General features: G+C 36.1%; 3 protein-coding genes and 1 non-coding gene across 4 annotated transcripts in view; all 4 read left to right on the plus strand.

Annotated features, from left to right (window-relative positions):
• LOC137489621 (uncharacterized) overlaps window positions 1–23,689 on the plus strand; it is a 403,605-nt gene that overhangs the window by 297,645 nt on the left and 82,271 nt on the right. The window lies entirely within an intron of this gene.
• The window catches only part of LOC137491081 (uncharacterized), a 554,517-nt gene continuing 535,374 nt past the window's right edge, over window positions 4,547–23,689 (plus strand). Inside the window, exons 1-2 of the mRNA XM_088650886.1 lie at window positions 4,547–4,597; window positions 5,081–5,230. The gene's annotated coding sequence lies outside the window, so the exon portion shown is untranslated. The remainder of the gene's footprint in view (window positions 4,598–5,080; window positions 5,231–23,689) is intronic.
• On the plus strand, window positions 12,316–17,517 carry LOC147845077 (uncharacterized). Its single transcript, XM_088650974.1, has 2 exons — window positions 12,316–12,335; window positions 14,522–17,517. Exon 2 carries the CDS (start codon window positions 14,686–14,688, stop codon window positions 15,313–15,315), a length of 630 nt encoding a protein of 209 aa, XP_088507100.1. The 5' UTR covers window positions 12,316–12,335; window positions 14,522–14,685; the 3' UTR covers window positions 15,316–17,517.
• On the plus strand, window positions 23,516–23,589 carry trnat-ugu (transfer RNA threonine (anticodon UGU)). The gene has a single exon. It is a non-coding gene; the product is annotated as a tRNA-Thr (tRNA).

Consider the following 23,689-nt stretch of genomic DNA (forward strand, 5'->3'; position numbering starts at 1 on the left):
CTCTCCGTGAACTGTTTTTAGAAACGTGTCAGCAAAATGCGCTGAAACTCCGCGAAAACAATACACCCAGACACGAGACACATATCTTTATAAAGCTTGAAGTGTCTACTTTTAAACGCAGCTATGCATGTTGAAAACAAATATTGTTTGATAAAGTAATCAGTATGAAAGCAACGCTATGTCTAGCTTCTTAGTCTGAGCTCATTAGAGTTATTGCGACCAGGCCCACGAAGCTTTGACATTACAAACAGCCTGCATGAGGAGCGCGCAACAGTAGACTGTGTCAGGAAAAACACGTCATTAAAATGAACTGAATCTCAGCAAATACTCGACAAAGAAACATGTGAAATGTTTCTAAAGAAAGCTTGATATGTCTACTTTTGCATTAACCAATATAAGTCGAAAACAAATAATCTTTCAAGTAATTCGTATAAAAGTAAGGGCAGGTACTGATTCTCCTGTTGCCTCATTACAGCGAACATGATCCCGCCCCCAGTGAAGGCGCATTTCATATGGAAATGAACTGAGGTGAGCCAGCCAGGTGATAATGTAAACGCTCCCCGAGACATGGCATCAAACGACAAGCTTTATTATAGTTACTTATTTTGTTTGAACGATGGCATGCTACACGGGTGAAGAAGCACAATATAAAAATAATATAAAAATAAACAATTCAAAAATTAAAATATATAAATAAACTTATTTTTTCTCAGATTCTTTCTTGAAACTCTTAGTCACATACCTGTCTGATGGCTCATTATGCAGGTCTTTGTCTTCTCTGGTGTTACTCACTGCATAGTAATGATAGTTCACGCCTTCTCGCATAAACTATTTTCACACAGAAAGTGACTTAGAAGTTTTAATTCATAGAATTGTTTTTTTGTGAGTAAGTGAACAAGATGATTCTCACATCATTTTGAAGCAAAAACACTAGACTACCAGATCCAGTTGTCAAAAGTCTTGTGCACAAATGTTCTCTGTGTGTTTCACGGCCTTGTTTCAGGGATTTCAAAATTTTAGTTTTTCACTAAACACGCATAAACGTTTCTTTCTCAAAAACACAAACACATACAAACATGCTGCTTAGGTATTATTGTAAACCAACTTGTGCTGTTTACAGTGTTATCACACATTAGCCATTAAAATGTTTTTAAGATACTGAAAACAACACAAATGTCAGTGCATGTCAAAACTTCTCCAGAGCCCCAAAACACCCTCAGACCCCAGATGGTTAAAAGTCATTTAATTAGGCAATAAAACAATGCATTACAAAAACATTTTAAATGTATAAATAAATAGACACTTTTATTACTGTATTTTTATTTAATTCATGTTTTAAAGGCTGATTAATCAAACAGTAAAAATTTGGGTTAATAAATCACAAAACACATTTTAAACAGCTTTTTAAATAAGCATTTGGCAAATGCTTTTCTCCCTATTTGCCGCTTGGTTTTCTTTTTCTTTTGCCACATGCTTTTCTCAAATTAAAAATAAATCAAGTTAAAAATGGCTCTGCTGTAATGAGCTATTGTTTTCCTCTGTTAGGAAAAAAAGACAGTTAACAGTTTTATCTAGATTAAATGACCCTGGTGATAAAGATTTTCTTGGAGATATAGAACAAAATGAACTTCATATTTTGCCATCAGAGTTAGATTACTATTATACAGAGAAAGCTAAAGGAGCTTTACGATCTAGAGTGAAATGGATAGAGGAGGGGGAGAAAAATTCTTCATATATATATTTTTTTTAAATTAGTAAAGCAAAGGCAATCTTCAAAAACTATTAATAAACTTAGCATAAATAACGATGTAAGTGAAGAGAAAACTTTGATTGATGATCACATCTATTCATATTATTATGTAAATCAAAATTTAATGAGGGTGATTGTGACTTTTTCTTTTCCTTTTCAAAAGATAAAGTTCCTATTATAGATGACAGCTTTTGTGAAATGATGGAATCTGACATTGTTATCTCTGAACTTGATGTTGCTATTTCTAAAATATCCAATGGAAAATCCAGGCATATACGGAATTACAGTTGAGTTTCATAAACATTTTTGGCCAGAGATGAGATTTTTAGTTTTTGAAGCACTTAAGAAAAGTAAAGACAAAGCAGAACTATCGACTTCTATGAAGCAGAATTTAATAATTTTAGTTTCATGGCCAAGCAAAAACAAATTATTTTTAGACAATTGGAGACCCATAACTCTTTTGTCCAATGATTTTAAATAGCTCTCTCATGTATTTTCAATAGACTCAAAAAAAGGTATAGGCGAGATAATTAATGAAATACAATCAGCTTTCATTAAAGTGAGAAGTATTCAGAATGATAGTTGATATGCTCGATTATAGGTATTTAATTCCTCAGACAAGTATATTTCTATTTCTAGACTTTTTCAAGGCATTTGATACCCTTGAGCATCCTTTTTTGTCTTTAGAAAGTCTTTAGAAACTTTTGGGTTTGGTCCGAGCTTTTGTAGGGTAATTTCCATGTTCTATACTGATATATTCAGTGGTAAATCCCTGAATTCAGGATCATCTCCTAGAGTTTACATCAAAAGATTAATCCATCAAGGATGTCCCATCTCACCTTTACTTTTTAATATAGCTGTTGAACTTATGTCATTATATTAAAAAAAATCAGAGTACACTTTAGGTATTAATATACTTGGTAGGACTTTTACTTTAAGTCAGTTTGCTGATGACACTCTATTAATTCTTAAAAATAGGGAGGTGCTCCTTTTAGCTCTTGTCAAAGTTTCTGTTTCCTAAAGCTTCTGAACTCACCTTAAACCTAAGAAAATGTGGAATATTAACTATTCAGAATTGTACTTTAAGAGAGTTAGAGGGTATTCTAGTAAAAGAAGAAGTTAAATACTTGGGAGTTACCATCACCAAAAATTCTGTTAATAGAGAATGTGCAAATTTTAATACTAAAATGGAAGGGATGAAAAAATCCCTAAATCATTGGCTAGCTAGAGACCTTTCCATATTGGGTGAAATTCTTTTGACTAAGACTGAGGGATTATCTAAAATTATATATTTAACTTATCCTTTATATACTCCTCCCAAAATAGTTAAATCTATTAATTTAACATTTTTTACATTTATTTGTAAAAATAAATCACATTATTTACGTAAGAATCATATGATCAAAGAGTAAGAATATGGAGGTTTGAAAGCTATTAATTTTGAATGTCTTCATTGCACTTTTAGAGTTAAATGGTTGAAACAGTGTTTAAGCCTTATTCAATATGGTATCATATCCCAAATAATTTGTTTAAAAAAATGGTGGCCTTGAATTTGTATTAAGATATGATTATGATTGTTCAAAACTTCCTTTGATGCTGTCTAATTTTCAATAGCAAGAACTACTTTTTTGGAAAATTATATTTACCTATAATTTTCCCCTCATAAATCCACTCTTTGAAATAAAAGGGCTGTTATTATTAACAGAAAATCATTGTTTAGAAGTGACTGGTACAATAAAGGCATTATATTTATTAATGATTTGTTAGATGAAAATGGACTGCTACTATCTCATAACGAATTTTTAAATAAATATAGAGTTAAAATCACAGATAAAGGTTATATTAAAATTAGCGAGGCTATACCTATTGCTTTGTTTAGGTTAATTCAAAGTAATTATTTTGATCCCCCATGTACACTTGTAACTTTTCTTCCGTCTTTAAAATTATCAATGTTGATATTTTTGATAGTAAATATAACAACAAGCTTATTTACAACACGCCTTATAATGGGTGATTTTAAGTGTTATCATCTAGGAGTTGTTAAACCCTTAGTAGAGGACAAAGCTTTTACCTTTTCTCTTAAATATCCTGTAGCACCTAAGGTTAAGTAAACTCATTACAGAATTTTATTCAGGATATACCATGTGAACGAGTTTATTCAAAAAAGATTTAACTTTGATGTTGACAAGTGTAGATCTGCTCCAAAAACACTCAATCACTTTTTTTTCTTGTGAATTTACTTTTAAATTCTGGTTTGACATCCATCCTTGGCTTTCATTAAAGAGGATTTAAGTCCCCCCTATTGTTCTAGAAGATATTTTATTTTACAAAGCTGATTTACATTGTTCTTTCTCTGATGTTGTGAACTTTATTTTACTAATGGGTATATCACATTCATTGTTGTAAGTGGAAAAAGTGCAGACCCATAATGTTTTGTTTGTCCTTTGATGTAGATCTTTTGTACTGCTCCTTGCTCCTTGTTGCAGTTGTAACAATTTTAATTTATTTTATATATGATTGTTCCGTTTTGTGATGTAAACTTTTTGCAACAATAAAAACGAAAAAAAAAAAAAACACTTATACTTAGTAGATTAAACAAGTTTTTCAAAATTGTGTAAAAATGTTTGGATTAAAAGTTTTGATCAACTTCAAATACTGAATGTCTGTGTATTTGAAAGAGAGAGAGCAGATATGTTGTGTGAGATGTGAAAAGGAGTGTGAAATTTATCATGTCCTGACTGCAACAGTAAGTGGCAAAAAAGCTGAACAAAAAAGACTTTTATTTTGGCGTATTGTGTGACGTCATAAGGCTGCGCCGCTTCCGCGCTGCGGTTCAACTGGAGGAAGGTTTGTTTCACAACTTTACACAAATATAAACAGATTGATTAAAGTTTCAGGTTTTCCTTTCAATATTATATACCTGCGGTTGACTATTATTTTAATCCTTTATGCAACGAAGTACTATTTTAATAACAGAAATCGAGGGCAATTGTTTGAACAACAGAAATGTGTGTAATGTTAAGTGTTTTAATGAAGGTTTTATTTATTTACTAGCATAATGTCATTCCAAAATAAGTATACATTATATATATATATATATATATATATATATATATATATATATATATATATATATATATATATATATATATATATATATATAGAAATGGAGGACTAGTTTTTATCAGGTCATTTGTTTGTGGCTATTGTTTCTTGCTCAGACTTACCTGATGTATTTTTGTTAATGACTCTCATATAAAGAAACTGTTGAAGCAAGTGTTGAAGAGAAGTTATTTTGTTTCTGTTTATTGTTTTGTTCATTTTAAATAGGATAAAGTGTCCAAACACAGAGAAAAACTCCTGCTGAAGCGACTGATCTCCACACTGTTATAAAGATGGCGTTTATTAAAGAGGAGAGTGAAGATGTGAAGATTGAAGAAACATTCACAGTCAAACAGGAAGATCAGCAGGAACAAACAAGTTAGTTTTCATTCAGATATATTTTAATAATAAGAATACTAAATTAAATCCATCTTGCAGCCCTGAGTGTGCTGCCTAGTTCTCCTAAATTCACATAAGCACTCATTGAAAGATAGGAACGAGTTTCTTTTGTTGCTTGTTCTCATGTCTTTTGTCATTATTTTAAGTATTATTAGTCTCCCATTTTCTCTACCTTCTTAAGGTTATTGCTTTTCTTGTTCTCCTACTGTGTGTAAAGCACCCTTGAGCACTGTCGCTATATAAAATAAATAAAAACAATAAATTAAAAAAAAGTTTACCTGAGCTGACAATATTTGACCTACAGTATTCTCATAGAAGATATCTGCTATTACAGTGATAGTGTTGGCTTGGTACTTTCCATTTGCATATGTCGGGTAGATCACAATTCCCTTTTTTTCATCAACTTCTTTATGAGTTTAAACTTGTTTCTAGTAGTTGTTACTAGTTCTCACAGATAGTATCAGAGTTAGAATTACATTTTTATTATAATAACTTATTATCAGGGCTATTGTATTTAAACAGGGTTTCCGCGGAGTCTTAAATTCCAAAATCTAAAATTTTGCCCTAAAAAGTATTAAATTTGCTGAAATGTTGTGTTGTAGGTCTTAAATCTTCTTTAAACAAGTCTTCATTTTCCTGTGTTCATGTTTTGCTACCCAATTTGGTCAAAACCCACACAATAACCATCAATCCATCTCAATAAAACTTTCAACTTTTATTTAAAAAGGTCATTAACTCTATTTATCATAATGGTAAAGACTGCTGAGGATATCCACCTGGACAGATTGTTTTGAATGGATTTAGTTTATTATAGTTTTTAAAACTTTTTAAACATTCGTTAATTAGTTTTTATTTTTTATTTTAAAGAAAGTTTATTTTGGAAAAAAGTGTGTGGATCCAAGTCGAGCTCTCTTGTTTTTACACAATATTTAAGATATTTCAATAAGAAATATCTAAAATATTTTAATATTGGTATCATTGATCTATTATTGTGTTATTAATTATTTTATATAAAAAATATTTTTTGAAAGGACAAATAAAAAACCTTTTCTTCTGGGCCATTTGAAAAATTCCTTAGTCTAAAATTTCATTCATAATGGTCTTAAAAATGTCTTAAAAAGTCTTAAATTTAACTTGGTGACACCTGTAGAAACCCTGATTTAAAGTATGTCAGAAAACATGGATGACTCTAATTTTAAATATGCTAAATGAAATGGACTCTAAAATAATTAATTATTATAAAACATTGTACAGTATTCTAAACTATATGATGTTGTGGGATGATGTGAGACAAAACAAATTATAGTGGAAAAATAACATTGCATTGCACTAGCATTGCACTGACTACAACTGGCCAACAACTAGTCTAAAAAAGACTTCTGCTGCGTAAGAAATGGATTACAGCATGCTGATGATATGCAAACGTTTGAGTGTGAAGTTCGTCAGTATTGATCATATTCTTCACGTACCAGCAGGCGCCGCCATTGGAATCTTTTTGCTTTTTAAAGAATAAATTTTTAGATCCTTAAAACAGTGTAATGCTGCTTGTCTTTGATCTTGTGGGGGAAACCGGAGCACCCAGAGAAAACCCACGCAAGCTCGGGGAGAACATGCAAACTCCACACAGAAATGCCAACTGACCCAGCTGAGGCTCGAACCAGCAACCTTCTTGCTGTGAGGCGACAGCACCACCTACTTTGCCTCCTCGTCACCCGACAACACTGATTTATTTGCATATTTTTATGCGATATTCCAGTTTTGCAAATAAATTTAATTGGCATTTTTTGATGGAAACAGCTGTAAGGTTTGGAGCTTACGCTGCTATTCTGAACCAATAATCAGAAACAGAAAGCAGTTGAAGGATGGCGTGTTTGAATCCATTATTTATCTGACTCCATTGTAATTAATATGACTCCATCAAAGTTGTTATTATCATTGATAAAGAGAAAGAATCTCAAAGCTTAAAGCAGGTAAAGTTGTTTATTAATTTACATGTTTGAATATACAGACAGTAGAATGAAACAAACTAACATACTGTATAAAGAAATTAGCTGTAACATATGCACTGCTAAGCAACAAAGACAGTGCAGCTACGCAGTGCAGCTACGCAGCCGTGTGCAGGAGATGCAGAGTAAAAGCCATTCTCCCAGATCAACACTTACCTTTACGTATTATACCCTGAGCAAAGCATTGTTAAAGATTAGTGAAAATCAACCCACAAAACCAGCTGAACATGAGAGAGCACAGTTAAGGAGATAAAGTGGGTGAGAAGAACATTAACATACTCTCCTCAGGCCATGACTCAACAATAGTAAATATATTGTATATTGAAATACAAGCAATCAATGTCTCTGTTTATTTTAGCACTACAATGCTTAAGTCATAAACTGTCAAATGACACCAAACATGATAAAGCTATTTGAAGGAAGATCACAAGCAGAAGAATTGTGTATGGTGAAAAGCACATGGTTACTGCAAGCAAATGGCAGAGATGTGTACTGGAGCTGTGATCAACTCTGCCAAGCCAGGAGGACCTATCCCATGCTTGCAATGTCTCAGAAGTCCTTGATTAGCATAGAAGGAATATATAATTGAAGAATATATAATATTTTTCTCATCCTGCTTACCCATAACCTACATTTTAGTCACACAAAGAACAAAGTCACATACGAGAAAGGCTTTTCCTTCTTTAATTAATAACTAGCTTAAATTCACAGACCTTCGACAGAGACATGTACTGTAACTAGATTAATGGGATTATTACTCTTCTAAAAACTGTTTTAGTACTGCTTACATTCTTATTATTCAACTATTTTAATAGATTTTTCCAAAGTCTTCAATTTTTCCACAACACACATATTGAACAACAAATTAACATGGTACATAGCTACAGACATACTCACACCCCATGAAGAAAAAGGGTGAAAGATAAAAATAAATTAATTAATGGTGGGTTTGTTTTGTCCATCTTAGGAGAATCAGGCGTCTGGCCAATAAAGAAGAAAAGGCAATGATCTCTATTACATATAGATGAAAATGATCTAAAAATATTGGCCCAAAATTTATGCAATCTAGGGCATCGCCAGAACATCAGATCTGCTGGCTCCAAACCACATCTGGGGCAAGATGAATCTGACCCTGGATACATTTTTGCCAGCTTGCTCCTAGATAGGTGAAGCCTAAGAAGCACCTTAAACTGAAGAAGACCATGTCTAATAAATGCAGGGGATGAGTGTACCAGTTCTATGGCATATTGCCAGGCTGTATCTGATATTTCTAGTCCCAGTCTGTCTTCCCATTTTTGTTTTATACAATTTAGGCAAGGGGAGGCAGTTCTTTAGACCACTTCATACAACATGGACATCATACCCCTTTGATATGAGTCCATATTTACCAATTCATCTATCCAACATGCTTATGGTTGGTTCAGTGAAGGAGAGAAGTGTTTTTTTTTCGAAACTATGGACTTGAAAGTACCTGAACAAATTGTCTCCAAAACAAGAGCTTCATCAAATACCTTGCACAACAGTGGTGGTAGCTTGGCAGTAAACTTCTTATAAAACTCGGCCGGAAGCCATCAGGGCCTGGTGCTTTTCCGGTTTTTAATTTTTTAATTGCATTTTCAATTTCAGAAGGTGTTATATTTCATTCTAATGCCAACTGATCTGAATCACAAAGGTATGGTAATTCTAAATAATTAAAGCTCTCAATACGTCCAATTTCGTTTACCTCAGAGCTGCAAAGGGTTTTATAAAAGTGTTTAAATTGATCATTAATTCCCTGTTAATCAGTAATAATACTGCCGTCTTCCTTACTAACTGCTGCTATAAAACCAGCTGCTGAGGATTGTTTCAGTTGGTAACACAATAACCTGGCAGCTCGTTCACCATGTTCATAATGAATCTAGCGTGATCTTATGTGGAGATCCTCTGCATTTTCACTTGTCAGGGAGTCTTATTGCGCTTGCAGAAGGAGTCTTTTCTAATGGAGCTCTTCGGAAGGTGATGTTGAGTGTAGCTGATCAATTGTATTATTTAGTTAGCCGTTTTGACATTCTTTTATTTGCGCTAGCTTAATATTAAATAATCGGTGCTTTTATAAATGCTTTCAGAGTATACCATAGGATGCTCAAACTTATCTCTGGGGATTCGTTTATCTCAAGGAAGAAATACATTTAAGCATCAATAACTTTTACAAAATCGTCGTCTGCCAAGAGTCTTGAGTTAAACCGCCATGTATGTTGGAGGATTCCATTGCCTGAAAACATAGCTTTAGAGAGACTGGACAATGGTCCGAAATAACAATACTACCATACTCTACTGCTGACATTAATGCCCCATTCACATGGGGCTTCAGCGTCAACGCTTGACAGAGGGCGTGTCTGAAGTTGGGGCTGACGTGATCGTCCTAGCAGCGTTAGCCAATGAATTTAGTCAGCAATAGGCCACAGTCTGAGCTGGTGTATTTGCATACAGCGATCTGTCGGCTGATGCTTCCATCGCCGATTGAAAAGTTGATCAAGTCCCAACTTTTGCAGCGAACAATGCCTCTGAAGCAGCGTCGACGAATCCACAATGCAGTTCGGCAACGCCTGACGTCACCCATTCAAAGTGAATGGGAAGCGTTGACTCTGATGCCCCTTGTGAATGGGGCGTAAGGGAAGTAACTGCTTTTCCAGGAGAAAATGGTCAATCCTGGAATAGGTTTGATGCACAGGTGAATAAAATTCAGGAGGTTCGCCTCCTAAAATTAAATTGTGTGTGTCAAGACTAGGCAAAATTGAAAATAAATCACTGAAAATTTGTACATTGTCCCAATTAGGAGCATACACATAGGCCAGGACCACAGACATGTTAAAAGTTTGGATTATTATGTATCTGCCATTTTTATCCAGCACATTTGACTCAATGACAAACTGTACATTCTTATGTATGAGTACAGCAACGACCCTACTTTTGCTATTGAAGTTTGAATAATATATTTGTGTATAGCCTCCTCTAAGTTTAGAATAGGCATTTTTCAACAGATGTGTCTCCTGCAAATATACAATATCAGATTTGAACTGATTTTAATTGTTTCGTTTCACTGGGTGATTTAGCCTCCGCACATTCCAACTGGTAAAGTTTGTCTTTACTCCACCCATTTTATGGGCTGTTGAAAACATTTATCAGAAGCATCCGAAGCACCCGAAAGGTATCTGTGGGTTTTGTATGTAGGGGGATGTGTGGGGGAGAGAGAGGAAAGGAAAAAAAAGGTGTGATCGCACATACACTTTTATAAACACGAAAGAACACAAGATTGAAACCTTGGTGTAAACTTACACACACTTCCACCTACTCACACTCTTAGCTAGCTGACCATGTGGGACCTCACGTATAAAACAAAACCATTTGAACAGCTCTTGATGTTTCATGAAAACGACCCCATTACTGACAAAATGTACTTGAGAACTAGAAATAACAACCAACATGTGCTATAGTGGTTATTTAAAAGTTAACCGGAGAGCGACATAAACATTTGTATTGTGATTCACAGCCCAGTGTACTGTTGTCCTTTATTTCAGCGGCTTTCTTCAAAATATCCTCTTTTTCGGAAAAGTAGTGGCATTTAATCACGAAGGCGCATGGCGGTTCCTTGTCATCCACTGGTTTGCTGCATAGAGTGTGGTGTGCCTGGTCCAGAAGAGGAGTCTTCTCGAGGTTTAGTGTATCTTTTAGAAGTATCTTGCATGATTATATGCTGTCATGGCTATAATATATATATATATATGTTACTATAATAAAGGCCAATGAAGAAAAAATGGCCATGAATATCAAATCACTTTTATTGTCACATCATCAGCAGCACGTGTGCTATGATGAGTGAAAAGCTTAGGTGCTGGCTCTAGACAGTACAAAATACAGACAGTGCAAATATAACGACAGTGCAAAATACAAATAGTACAAAATAATTTGGCAGCATTATAATTGTTGACAGCGATATGTATAATGAATGTGTGTACCCATAGTTGTAGGCAGTATTGTTTTAGGTATGTATTGGTTAAAGTGCAGTGCATGCCACATATACATGGTGTGCAGTGAGGGGTATTAAGTGTCCATCAGCCTGATAGTATGAGGGAAGAAGCTTTCCTTTAGTCGGCTGGTGCGCGACCGGATGCTGCAGAACCATTTGCCTAAGGGTAGCAGAGAGAAAAGTCTATGGCTTTGGTGGCTGGAGTCGCTTATAATTCACTTGGCTTTCCTCATGCACCGCCTGGTGATGTCGTGATGGGAGGGAAGCTCACCTCCTACTACGCGTCCAGCAGTTCACACAATCCTATGTAGGCCTTTGCGATTGCTGCTGGTGCTATTTACATACCAGGTGGTGATACAGCCACACAGGATGCTCCCCACAGTGCAGGTGTAGAACGAGCGGAGGATGTGAGGGCTTATTCCAAACCTCCTGAGACGCCTGAGGAAGAAGAGGCGTTGTTGTGCCTTCCTTAGCACTGCGTCTGTGTGAGCAGTCCTTGTCAAATCCTCAGCAATGTGTACTCCAAGAAACTTGAAAGCACTGACTCTCTCCACTGGTGTCCCGTTGATGGTGATGGGGGTGTGTTCTCTCTTCTCCCAGCTCCTTGGTTTTGCTGATGTTGAGTGAGAGGTGGTTTTCCTCACACCACTGCGTCAGAGTGTAAACCTCCTCTCTGTAGGCCGTCTCATCATTATCTATGATTAGGCCCACCCCTGTCATCAGCAAATTTAACGATGACGTTGGAGCTGTGTTTGGCTGTACAGTCGCGTGTGTACAGGGAGTACAGGAGTGGACTGAACACAACTCTGTGGATCATCAGTGTGGATCAGGTCATGTTGTTCATTCTGACCACCTGGCGTCTGCTTGACAGGAAGTCCAGGATCTAGATGCACATAGAGCTGTGTAGACCCAGAGCTTGAAGCTTCACCACTAGTTTGGCAGGCACTATAGTGTTGAATACTGAGCTGTAGTCCACAAACAGCATTCTCACATATGTGTTTTTGTTTTCCAGGTGAGACAGAGCAGTGTGCAAGGTGAAAGCAATTGCAACATCAGTGGAGCGATTATTCCTGTAAGCAAATTGCAGAGGGTCAGTGTGAGCAGGCAGTACAGAGCAGATGTGCTTTTTAAACAGCTTCTCAAAGCACTTGCTGAAGATGGGTGTCAGAGCAACTGGACGCCAGTCATTTAAGCATGTGGTTTTAGATTATTTCGGTATGGGCACAATAGTAGCTGTCTTAAAGCATGTGGGAACCACAGACCGAGAGAGCGAGAGGTTAACAATGTCCGTGAAAACCCCCGCTAGCTGGTGTGCGCATGCTTTAAGTACACGTCCAAGGATGCCATCTGGGCCGTAGCTTTCCGGATGTTCCGGAAAGATCTCGTTACGTCTGCTACAGAAACAGAGTGTGCTGGCGGTTTCGGTATCGGCCGCGGGAGCGCACAGTGTGTGGGTGTCCTGGGCTTTAAAGCAGGTGTAGAACGAGTTAAGCTCGTCCAGGAGAGATGCAGAAATGTTTACAGTGGCGGGTTTGTTACTTTTAAAGTTTGTGATGTAATTAAGTCCCTGCCACATACTTCTCCCCTCTACCTTGTATCTCTGTATTGATGTTTTGCTGCTTTGATAGTTCACCTGAGGTTGTAGTTTGCTTGTTTTTGTTCCTCAGCATTTCTGGATTTATAGGCAGAGGTTCACACTGATAGGGCTGTTCGAACTTTGCCATCAATCCATGGTTTTGGGTTGGGGTAGATACGAACAGTTTTTGTTGGGACCATGTCTTCTATACACTTTCTGATGAAGCATGTAACGGTGTCTTGAGTAAACTTTAATGTCGTCATCAGAAGCTGCCCGGAACATCTCCCAGTCCACATGATCAAAACATTCTTGAAGTATGGAACTCGATTGGTCCGTCCAGCTTTGATACGTCTTGAGGGTGGGTGGTTCCCGTTTTAGTTTCTGTCTGTAAGCAGGCAAGAGCAGAACAAAAGAGTCATCTGATTTGCTTAGCGGTGGGTGGGGGAGGGATTTGTTGGCTTCCTGGAACGGAGAATAGCAGTGGTCCAAAATTCGGTCACCACGCATGTTTGTGGTGATATAGTGATAGTATTTTGGAGTGATTTTCCTGAGATTGGCATTGTTAAAGTCCCCTGTAACAATAAACGCTGCCTCTGGGTGTGTGGTTTCCTGCTCGCTTATGCTCCCATTCAGTTCCCTTAGCGCCTGCTTTGTGTTGGCTTGAGGGTGGATGTAGACAGCTGTAATTATAACAGCTGTGAACTCTCTTGGTGCCCAGTGTGGTCAGCACCGAAGAATAAGATTTTCCAGATCAGGAGAACAAAATGATCTAACTGGATGTATGTTTCTCAACCATGAGTTGTTAATAAAGAAACAAACACCTCCTTCTTTGCTTTCCCCTGTCGGTTCTTTCATTCTATCCACAGTATCTTATCCATAGTATTCTATCCATAGTATTCCCTGTCTGCTAAACAAATTTTAGAGAAACATTTTGTTGTAATTATGAATATATACAAATAAAAATAGGCCATTGTTACGACCCCCTCGTTCGAGTTGCAACATAAAAGAGCTCAGACAACAAAAAAATTATATATGCAACTTATTTATTATACACAACTAATAAAACAACAAATCAAGAAACAAACAAATGTCTAGGGGAAAATAAAGAAAATAACTAACTTTAACTACACATATAAATAATGCCAAACAAAACCATAAGATTGCCAAAATAAAGAGATGGTCTTGATGCGAGGACGGCCAGTAGCCACACTATCCTGCAGAAGCTAGCTCACTCTCGCATTTATATGCTTTGAACCAATTGGGGAGCAACCATGGCACCTAATCAGGATCTTCCACATCCAAAGTAGAATACTGGGGTCGTCACACCATTTACACCTTTCAAATCTGTGTCTTATCAATGTGACCAAAATGACTTTTGTGATCAATTATGTAAGAAACTCTGAAAACTAGACTGACAGCGTTTCAATTTACAATGACTTCTATGTTAGGCGACTATGACACAATTTACATTGTAAAAGCTGTAGATAAATAAAGATGAATTTAATCTGCTTGAATGTGTACATGTTAATGACTGAACAAAATATGATCTGATTTTATTTTACATTTAACATGCATCAAAATAAGTGTGTGTAGCCAATGTTTCCAGTGTCTTTTTACTTTTCAGCTTTTGATGAGAGATTTTTAGACTTGATGAAAACTAATCTTTTATTTATTTATTTCAGACCTAATTGAAGAGAATGAGAGGAAAGAGGAGGAACATCATGTCAAAATTGAGGAAAAAACTAATTTACAGACTGATGGTATTTTGAAAAGGAGAGACAAGAATCGTTTCACCTCCACTCAGTGTGGAAAGATTTTGGCAAGCAAAAGCAAACTTAAGATTCACATGATAATCCACACTGGAGAGAAACCATTCACATGCACTCAGTGTGGGAAGAGTTTCAACCGCTCATCACACCTTGATCAACACATAAGGATCCACACTGGAGAGAAACCGTTCACGTGCACTCAGTGCGGGAAGAGTTTTCGCCAATCATCATCCCTTTATAAACACATGAGGATCCACACTGGAGAGAAACCATTTACATGCACTCAGTGTGGGAAGAGTTTCAGCCAATCATCAAACTTTAATCTACACATGAGGATCCACACTGGAGAGAAACCCTTCACATGCACTCAGTGTGGGAAGAGTTTTAACTACTTATCACAACTTGATCAACACAAGTGGATCCACACGGGAGAGAAACCATTCACATGCACTCTGTGTGGGAAGAGTTTCAACAAATCATCACACCTTAATCAACACTTGAGGATCCACACTGAAGAAAAACCATTCACGTGTACTCAGTGTGGGAAGAGTTTTGGAAGAATTTTCTGTCTTAAGATTCACATGAGGATCCACACTGGAGAGAAACCATTCACATGCACTCATTGTGGGAAGAGTTTTAGACAATCATCATCCCTTAATCAACACATGAGGATCCACAGTGGAGAGAAACCATTCACATGCACTTAGTGTGGGAAGAGTTTCAGTGAATCATCATCCCTTACTCTACACATGATGCGCTACACTGGAGAGAAACCATTCACTTGCAATTAATTCAATTCAATTAATCTTTATTTGTATAGCGCTTTTACAATGTAGATTGTGTCAAAACAGCTTCACATAAATGGTCATAATAAATTGGATCAGGGTAGTTTTTAGTGTTTAAGTTCAGTTCAGCTCAGTTCAGACTGGTTTAAATCATTACTGAGAGTCCATACACTGAAGAGCAAATCCATTGATGCGTAGCTCTACCGATTCTGAACCATGCAAGCCAGTGGCGACAGCGGAGAGGGGAAAAAAACTTTACCGATAGGAGAGTGAAGAAAAAAAACCTTGAGAGAAACTAGACTCAGTTGCACGACTCATGGGCACGACCATTTTAATTTCTCCGCTGGCCAAAAGTCTTGTGCAGAGCTGCAGTCTCAGCAGTGGAGGCTGGAAGCTGGCCTCAGCAAAGACTCGTCTGTCCCTGGACCATCACTGGAATCAGTCTCATGCTCTCCACACCCCATGACCACCAGCGCAGCAGCAGCTCAGGAAACGGCCTGGTCCCGGATATGGAAACCTTGGGATCATCTCGTCGCTGGTCTTACAACCAATCAGTGACTCCGCATAATCTGAGGACCTTGGGATGAGTATCCCCAGGTGGAAATGAAGAAAATAAAAAAAAGAATAATTAGCGTAGCTGCTGTTCATAGTGTATATAAGCAAGATATAGAAACTTGTGTGGAAACCCGCTAAGTGATGCATTGATTGTATGCATTACTAAACAGATAGGTCTTTAATCTAGTTTTGAACTGAGAGAGTGTGTCTGAGCAAATACGTCAGACTGAAAACGTAAGTTTGTGCGTCAAGTTTCGCAATTCACTGCCTTGCAAGGTTCAAGCTTGGTGAACTTTGACCTTTGAAATTGCATCACTTGACTATGTAAGACCCACACTGGAGACAAACCATTCACATGCACTCAGTGTGGGAAGAGATTCAACCGATCAGCAAACCTTAATAAACACATGAAAATCCACACTGATGTGAAAGAGTATATGCGCTTTGAGTGTGAGAAGACTTATTACAGCTCCAAAATTGAAACTGCACCAGACAATTTACTCTGGAGACACAAGTGTTCACACTGTGACAAGAGGTTTAATCAGTGAACACATCTGAAAACACAAAAGAGGATTCACACTGGAGAGAAACCGTACAGATCTGATCAGTGTCTACAGAGTTTTAATCATTCGGCGCAGCTTAAGAGACACAGACAAAACAGTTGCACACATGACATGAATGCAGCAAAACATTTTCTCTGTGCACAGGATGTTTCATGTCTGAATAATGTTTGAAAAGGCTGAGTGACGATATACTGTTTTCCAACACTACTACACTGCAGTAGGTCGGGTTGTAAATGTGTTGCGTTTACCGTAAACACCGTGGTGGTGGCTGAGAGAAGAACTGTCATAAACATCTGGCCAACAGCACCTCTGCAGCTTAAAATCTCTTTGCAAGTGATTGTACCAGTGCAGATAAATTTGTACTCTCTCCAGTGTATTCATGTAGCTAGTGTTGTTTTAGATGATGTTCACTGTCTGACTCCCTGAATGAGAGACATCACTGGGAAGACACCGCACATTAAACAAGGTGGAGCTCTAGAACGCTTAGTTTGCAGTATACCAGGACCTCATGTTTTGAAAGCCCATTCAATTGTCCTGTGTTGCAGCTTTTATTAGTGAAGTTTCTTTACTCTTAGATTCAAGATTTTTTCTAGTTTACTGCATTTACTTTAAGTAGAATATGAACTTGATGAATATTTTATGATTTAGGCAGAGCGACAGGTATTAAGTTTACAATATTTATACACTGTGATGACTCCATATTGGAGTATGTGGTAAATCCTGATTGGATGCCTGCATTACTCATCAATGGGTATATAAAAGTTGTTGTGCTAGCTACCCCAGGACACTGTGGCTACTCGGGAGTCCACATGTCAAGACCTGCCAACTCATTGGCTCTTTAACCTTCTGGGGTTTTTTTTTGCATTACTTTTGTCATGTAGTTAAAATGTTGTTGTGATTTTATCCTAAGTTCTTTATCGTCATTATTATCCCTAGACATTTGTTGGTTGCTTTGATTGATTGTTCTATGAGTTACTTTTATAATAAATAATTTGCATTCAGGCTATTTTGTTGGCACTTTTATGATGCGACTCGAACAAGCGGGTCATAACACTTCACAAAATGTGTCCGGTTGTATCCAAGATCTTGTTCTTTTCAGTCATGACCATAGGTGAGAGTAGGAGCCTAGACTAAGCAGTAAATTGACAACATTGCCTTTCGTCTCAGACCCTTCACCACAACAGACAACCACATCAACTGCTGCCGCTGCACTGATCCATCTTTAAATCTCACATTCCATTCCTCATGGAAAACACTGATACTTGAACTCCATTTGGGGTAAAGACTCTCCTCCAAACTGGAGATTGCCATCTTTTTCCAGTCAAGCACAATGGTTTCTTAGAGGTGCTGTTTCTTTCCCTGCCATGTCACACTCAGCAGCAAACCGTCCCACTTACTGCATGCTGAAGTTCCATGTCCTATGCAGTGGCGCCCCCAGAAAATTTTCTTAGGGGTGGCCAGAAGAGGCCGCACCAAATCTTGGGGTGGCACACAAAAAAATAGTGAATTAAGTGTAATGTTATATTTTTATATACATATTTATATTTATATATACATATATACAATTTATATATATATATATATATATATATATATATATATATATATATATATATATATGTGTGTATATATGTGTATATATATACATACTATACATATACATATATACAATTTATATATATATATATATATATATATATATATATATACATACTATACATATACATATATGCAATTTTTATATATATATATATATATACATACTGTATAAATAACTTTTTTTACATGCTTTTATTGTAAATCATACAGTATGTCTAAAATTAATGAAGATTAATGAGTTTATTATTCCCAGAGATGGAAGGGCATCCACTGTGTAAAAATGTGCTAGATAAGTTGGCAGTTCATTCCACTGTGGCGACCCTGGATTAATAAAGGGACTAAGCCGAAAAGAAAATGAATGAAAGAAAAATGCGTTTATTAATAACCCGTACAAATGAACAAACTGAATGAAAGGCATTACTGTATACACACTCACTATACTTAATAATATAATTTATCCATATTGCTTTTTGAGCCATTTTATTATGCAGCTTCTTCTATTGATAAACTGTGCCTTAAGGTAAATATTAAATAGCCATTGCTGTCTATTGAAGGTGTGTGCGTGCTGTCAACGACGATCGGAGAGGGTAGTGGCGGTTCTAGTTTAAATGACACTCTGGGCGAACCACCCTAAACACCCCCCACCTCCTTTGAATTGTTAGATTTGTTATTCAATAAATATAACAATTTATTTATATTTATTCTAAATAAATACAATAAATATTAAGTAAAGTAAAGAACATTTATTGTCATTGTAGTTATACAACGAAATTTGTTTGGTAACTCACAAAATTGTATTAAAATAAAATTAATATTAGTATTATTATACTATTATTATTTTAAATAAATAACAGAAATTAATCCTAAATATTACTGGAAAACAACAACTGGAGTGATATGCCAAGATCACTTAAGAAACCTTTTGCATGAAAATTAATTATGACAATTCTAAAGAATACAAAAATGTATTATAGAATTATCTGGGGTCTTAGACCAGATCATGGCTAAGAAATCCTGTTATGAAGTCTTACCTCCCTGACTCATTATCCCTCCTTTCTGCTTTAAAGCCATGCTTAGTGAAAGTAACATCATCATCATATTATATAAACTTTAGTCGACTTTCAAAACTCGCTGCGTGCCAAAACCTCTGCACAAAAGGCTGTTCATCCGTTTCACAGCGCATGAGCGGCGCCTATTTTGTCGGCGTGTATGCAAACAACCAAACGGGATTCACACGGGAGTGCGTAAGGCGCGCGGGAATGGTTTTCTGCGCGCATGCTTCATTTTGCTTTTACTAGCATTCACCACTGAAACAGCACTAAGGGGGAGAGACAATGAATCAGCTACGTCAATAACAACAACAATAATTTAGTGGCTGCATTTTATTTATTTAAATATTGGGAATTTATAAGCACATTTAAATCAATAATGTCAACAGCAAAATTATATTGGGGTGGCCCTGTGACCATAGTTTACCGTGGGGTGGCCGTGGCCACCCCTGGCCACCCCTTGGGGGCGCCCCTGACATAAAGAAGTAGATGTTAGAAAGGAATTAAAGGACTGTTTAAATCAAGGAAAAGTAGATATAGAGAGAATACTGTTTCTGGAGGAGGAATTACGAAACATAGAAGAAAGAAAATGTAAAGATGCGATGATCAGAAGCAGAGCCAAATATATTGTGGATGGAGAGAAATGTACAAAATTCTTTTTTAATTTAGAGAAAAGTAAGGGTAACCGAGAAATTATAAGAGAATTAAAAAAAGAAAATGGGGAAAAATAAAAGAAACACAGGAAATTTTAAAGAAAGTTAGAGACTTTTATGAAAGCCTTTTTAAAAAAAGTGAAATAAATGAAAAAGAAGAACAATTTTTATTGGATCAAATATAGGGAAAGGTAACAGAAGATGATAAAAAGATGTGTGATGAGGAAATACAAATAGAAGAAATCAAGGAATCTATAATGCAATTAAGTAATGGGAAAAGTCCAGGATTAGATGGATTAGTATCTGAGTTTTCTAAAGTTTTTAAGGATGTTTTAGCACCAATTTTAAAGGAAATTTTTGATGAAGTTTTTAAAAAACAAGAAACAACGCATTTAATGAGAGTTGGTTTAGTGAAACTGATATATAAGAAAAAAGGTGAGAAAAATGATTTGAGGAATTTTAGACCCCTAACAATGCTAAACACAGATTTTAAGATTTTAGCCAAGGTATTAGCAAATAGACTTAAAAAGGTCTTACCCGATATTATCAAAACTAGTCAGGCATATGGCGTAAAAGGGAAAGATATCACAGACATAATTAGCAGTATAAGAGATGTAATACAATACATGAAAGAAAAGAGAAAAAATGGATATGTAATAAGTGTAGATTTTGAGAAAGCATTTGACAGAGTTGAACACAATTTTCTATTTGAGGTTTTTAATAAGGTTGGTTTTGGGAATAATTTTTTTAAGATGGATCAAGTGTTTATACAACGGAGCTATTAGTCGTATTAAAGTTAACGGTTTTATCACAGACTGTTTTAATGTAACACGATCCATAAAACAGGGATGTCCACTCTCTGCACAGCTGTACAGTCTAGTGACTGAAGCTCTAGGATCAGCTATAATAAGAGACAAAGGAATACATGGAATTAAAATTGTAGAAACAGAAGAAGAACAGAAAATTTATCAGTATGCAGACGATACTACACTGATTTTAAAAGATATGCAAAGTGTGATAAATGCAATGAAAATCATTGAAAGATATTGTAATGGATCAGGAGCTAAAGTAAATATGGAAAAAAACTGTAGTCATGAGATTAGGCAATGCATGTATTCTACCGGATGTTTTTAAATTTAAAGACCAGAAAGAAAGAAATATTTTAGGGATAACCTTTGGAGAAAATGGGAAAAGAGATCAGGAGATAATGTGGGATGAAATTATCAGAGGAATGGAAAGAAGATTGGAATGGTGGAAACAAAGCAGAGTCAATTTGAAAGGAAAAAGTTTTAATCTTAAATACGTTGATGTTGTCAAAAATGTGGTATGTGTTAGGAGTTACCCCTATGGATCACTGGCATGAGCAGAGAATAAAACAATGTTTATTGAGTTTTATCTGGGAAGGAAAACCACCAAGAATTGTATACAATGTATTAATTGGAGCAACTGATGATGGGGGGTTAGGTTTATTAGATCCAGACACAAGAAAGAAAAGCATGAGAGTCATGCTTGATAAAAAAGTCAAGTGATAAAAAAGTATTTAAATAAGGAATTTAAAGCAGAATGGAAACATGTAATGAGGTTTTATCTTAACAAATGTGGGGGTTTTAATATGAATGATGATATTTTATGGATGAAACTGAAACAAAGCATGATGACTGGGATTCCTGATTTTTATAAAGAAGTTTTACAAGCATGGAGTGAGTTTTTAAGTCATGCTGATTTTAAACCTGAAGGGAGGAACATGTTATTAAATCAACCTTTGTTTTTAAATGCTAATATTTTAACACAAGAGAAAGAAGTATATTTTAAATATTGGTTGGAAGCAGGTGTTTGTCAGGTTAAGGATGTTTTATATGAGATTAAAGAAGGGTTTTACCAAGCCAAGTAATTGTGGATGCCATGGATGAGATTAGGGAAGATATCAAAAGAGAAACTCTGGTAAAAAAATTTGAAATAGTGAGAAGTGCAATACCTAAAGAATGGATAGTAAAAATTGAACAAAATAATGAAAGCAATGATAATGTGAAAGTGATTTTAAAGGAAAATGAGAAAGATTTTCAAGAATGTGTTCTCAAAAATTTCTACATTTGTTTCAGAAACAAAGTGCATAAAAGACCAGTTTCAGAACAATTTTGGAAAAAAAATCTTTGTGGAAATAGATGAAGAGCGAATCTGGAAGAATTTAAAATGGAAATATTTAGACACAAAAATTGAAACGTTGGATTATTTTATCAGACATAATGTTATTTTGACTGAAACAAAACTGGCACAAATTGGAAGCAGTGAGAATGCATTATGCAAAATATGTGGTATGGAAAATGACGGTATTATGCATTTGTTTTTAAAATGTGTTGAATTAAATACATTTATGGCAAAGTTAAAAGAAATGATGAAACAAATGATGCCAAGTAAAACAGAGCAGATTGAGGAGGAGACAGAATGGTATAAAAAAAATTTTTTTTTGTTTTAATGGAAGTAAAACAAGAATTGCCAATTTGTTTCTATCAGTTGCAAGAAATGTAATTTGGGAAAGAAGAAACATTGTGAAAAATAAAAATGCTAAAATAGAGTTATGGAAAATGTATAAAAGAAAACTGGCAAACTATATTAAAACTGTGGAACAATATTTTAGAATGCAAGAAAAAGAGACTGAATTTTACAAAACGTTTATGTTGAATACTCCTTATATTATGTACTCACTAGATGGTTTGAAAATAGATTTGCCAGAATGATTATGCTTGTTGTTTTCCTGTTTGGATACGAACATAATGTCTTAAGAAATGTTTGTAAATGATATTTTAATATGCTTCTGAACTGATGTTTTAAATGTTTTTAAATGTATGTATTGTAAAATTTGAAAAAATTTTCTAATAAAAAAAAAATGGATAGCACATTGGACTTCTAGGTTGTGAGCTGAGCCATTCAAAGGTTGTGGGTTTGAGTCCCACCAGAGTCGCAAGCTTTGCTCTTTTTCTTCACTGATCTAAGGTGTGGTGCGTTTCTAACATTTTAGGCATCTGTCCATCCTGTTTTGCTTCTTTCTTTCATTGCGCAGTGCAGGCTCAGATACTAGGGGTACTCTACAATAATAACCAATGACTTAATTGAGCTGTTTTAAATAAGGGAGATTCGAAAACGATGTAGGACCTAGTGGGCTTGAGGAATGACTCGAAGACAAGCTGTGGTTTTGGGAAAAAGTAACTGCCACCTATTGTTGAGATCACGCCTTTTGGATTTGTCGTACAAGAGCCTCTTTATGCATGTGCAAAGTAACTGAGTAGAAAGCACAGTAAATTTTGCTTCCCCCCCACTGTCTTAGATGAAACTGCGTTTGGAAGTATTGTATGCAGAGGTTTTTTCTTTTAGTGTTAAGACTAAGTTGGCCAGAGCACCTGTCTTGGGAACAGCAGGTGCTAGGTTCAAATCCAAACTGCACCTTTCCCTCAGATTATGGGAGAGTGGCTTTCTGATCTGAAACTCTTTCAATGGCCGATAGCACATGTTAGTCCTGATTTCCATTTTCCGAGCTGACTCTGGGTTTGGATGACATGGTCAGGCTTGAGACATGATCATCCAGACTCTAAAAGACCGCGTCCGGCTTAGCATTTTCTGCATCCTGACATGCTGGTTTTTGTTGTGTATTATTTTTCCTTCTTCGATTTTTGTTATCGGGCAACTGTCTCTTCTTGTGAATTTCTGTGGCGCTGTGGCTTAGCTGGTCAAAGCGCCTGTCTTGTAAACAGGAGATCCTGGGCTCAAATCCCAGCAGCGCCTTAGTCCAGGTGGTGCGTGTGCTTGTTTTATAGAGCTCACCGGAATGAATTATAAAATTGTATAGCTTTGAGGCGTAATGAATAGTGCGACAAATAGAGTT

Source organism: Danio rerio, chromosome 4 (genome assembly GCF_052040795.2).
Source record: "Danio rerio strain M-AB ecotype USA chromosome 4, GRCz13ab, whole genome shotgun sequence".
Taxonomy (NCBI): domain Eukaryota; kingdom Metazoa; phylum Chordata; class Actinopteri; order Cypriniformes; family Danionidae; genus Danio; species Danio rerio.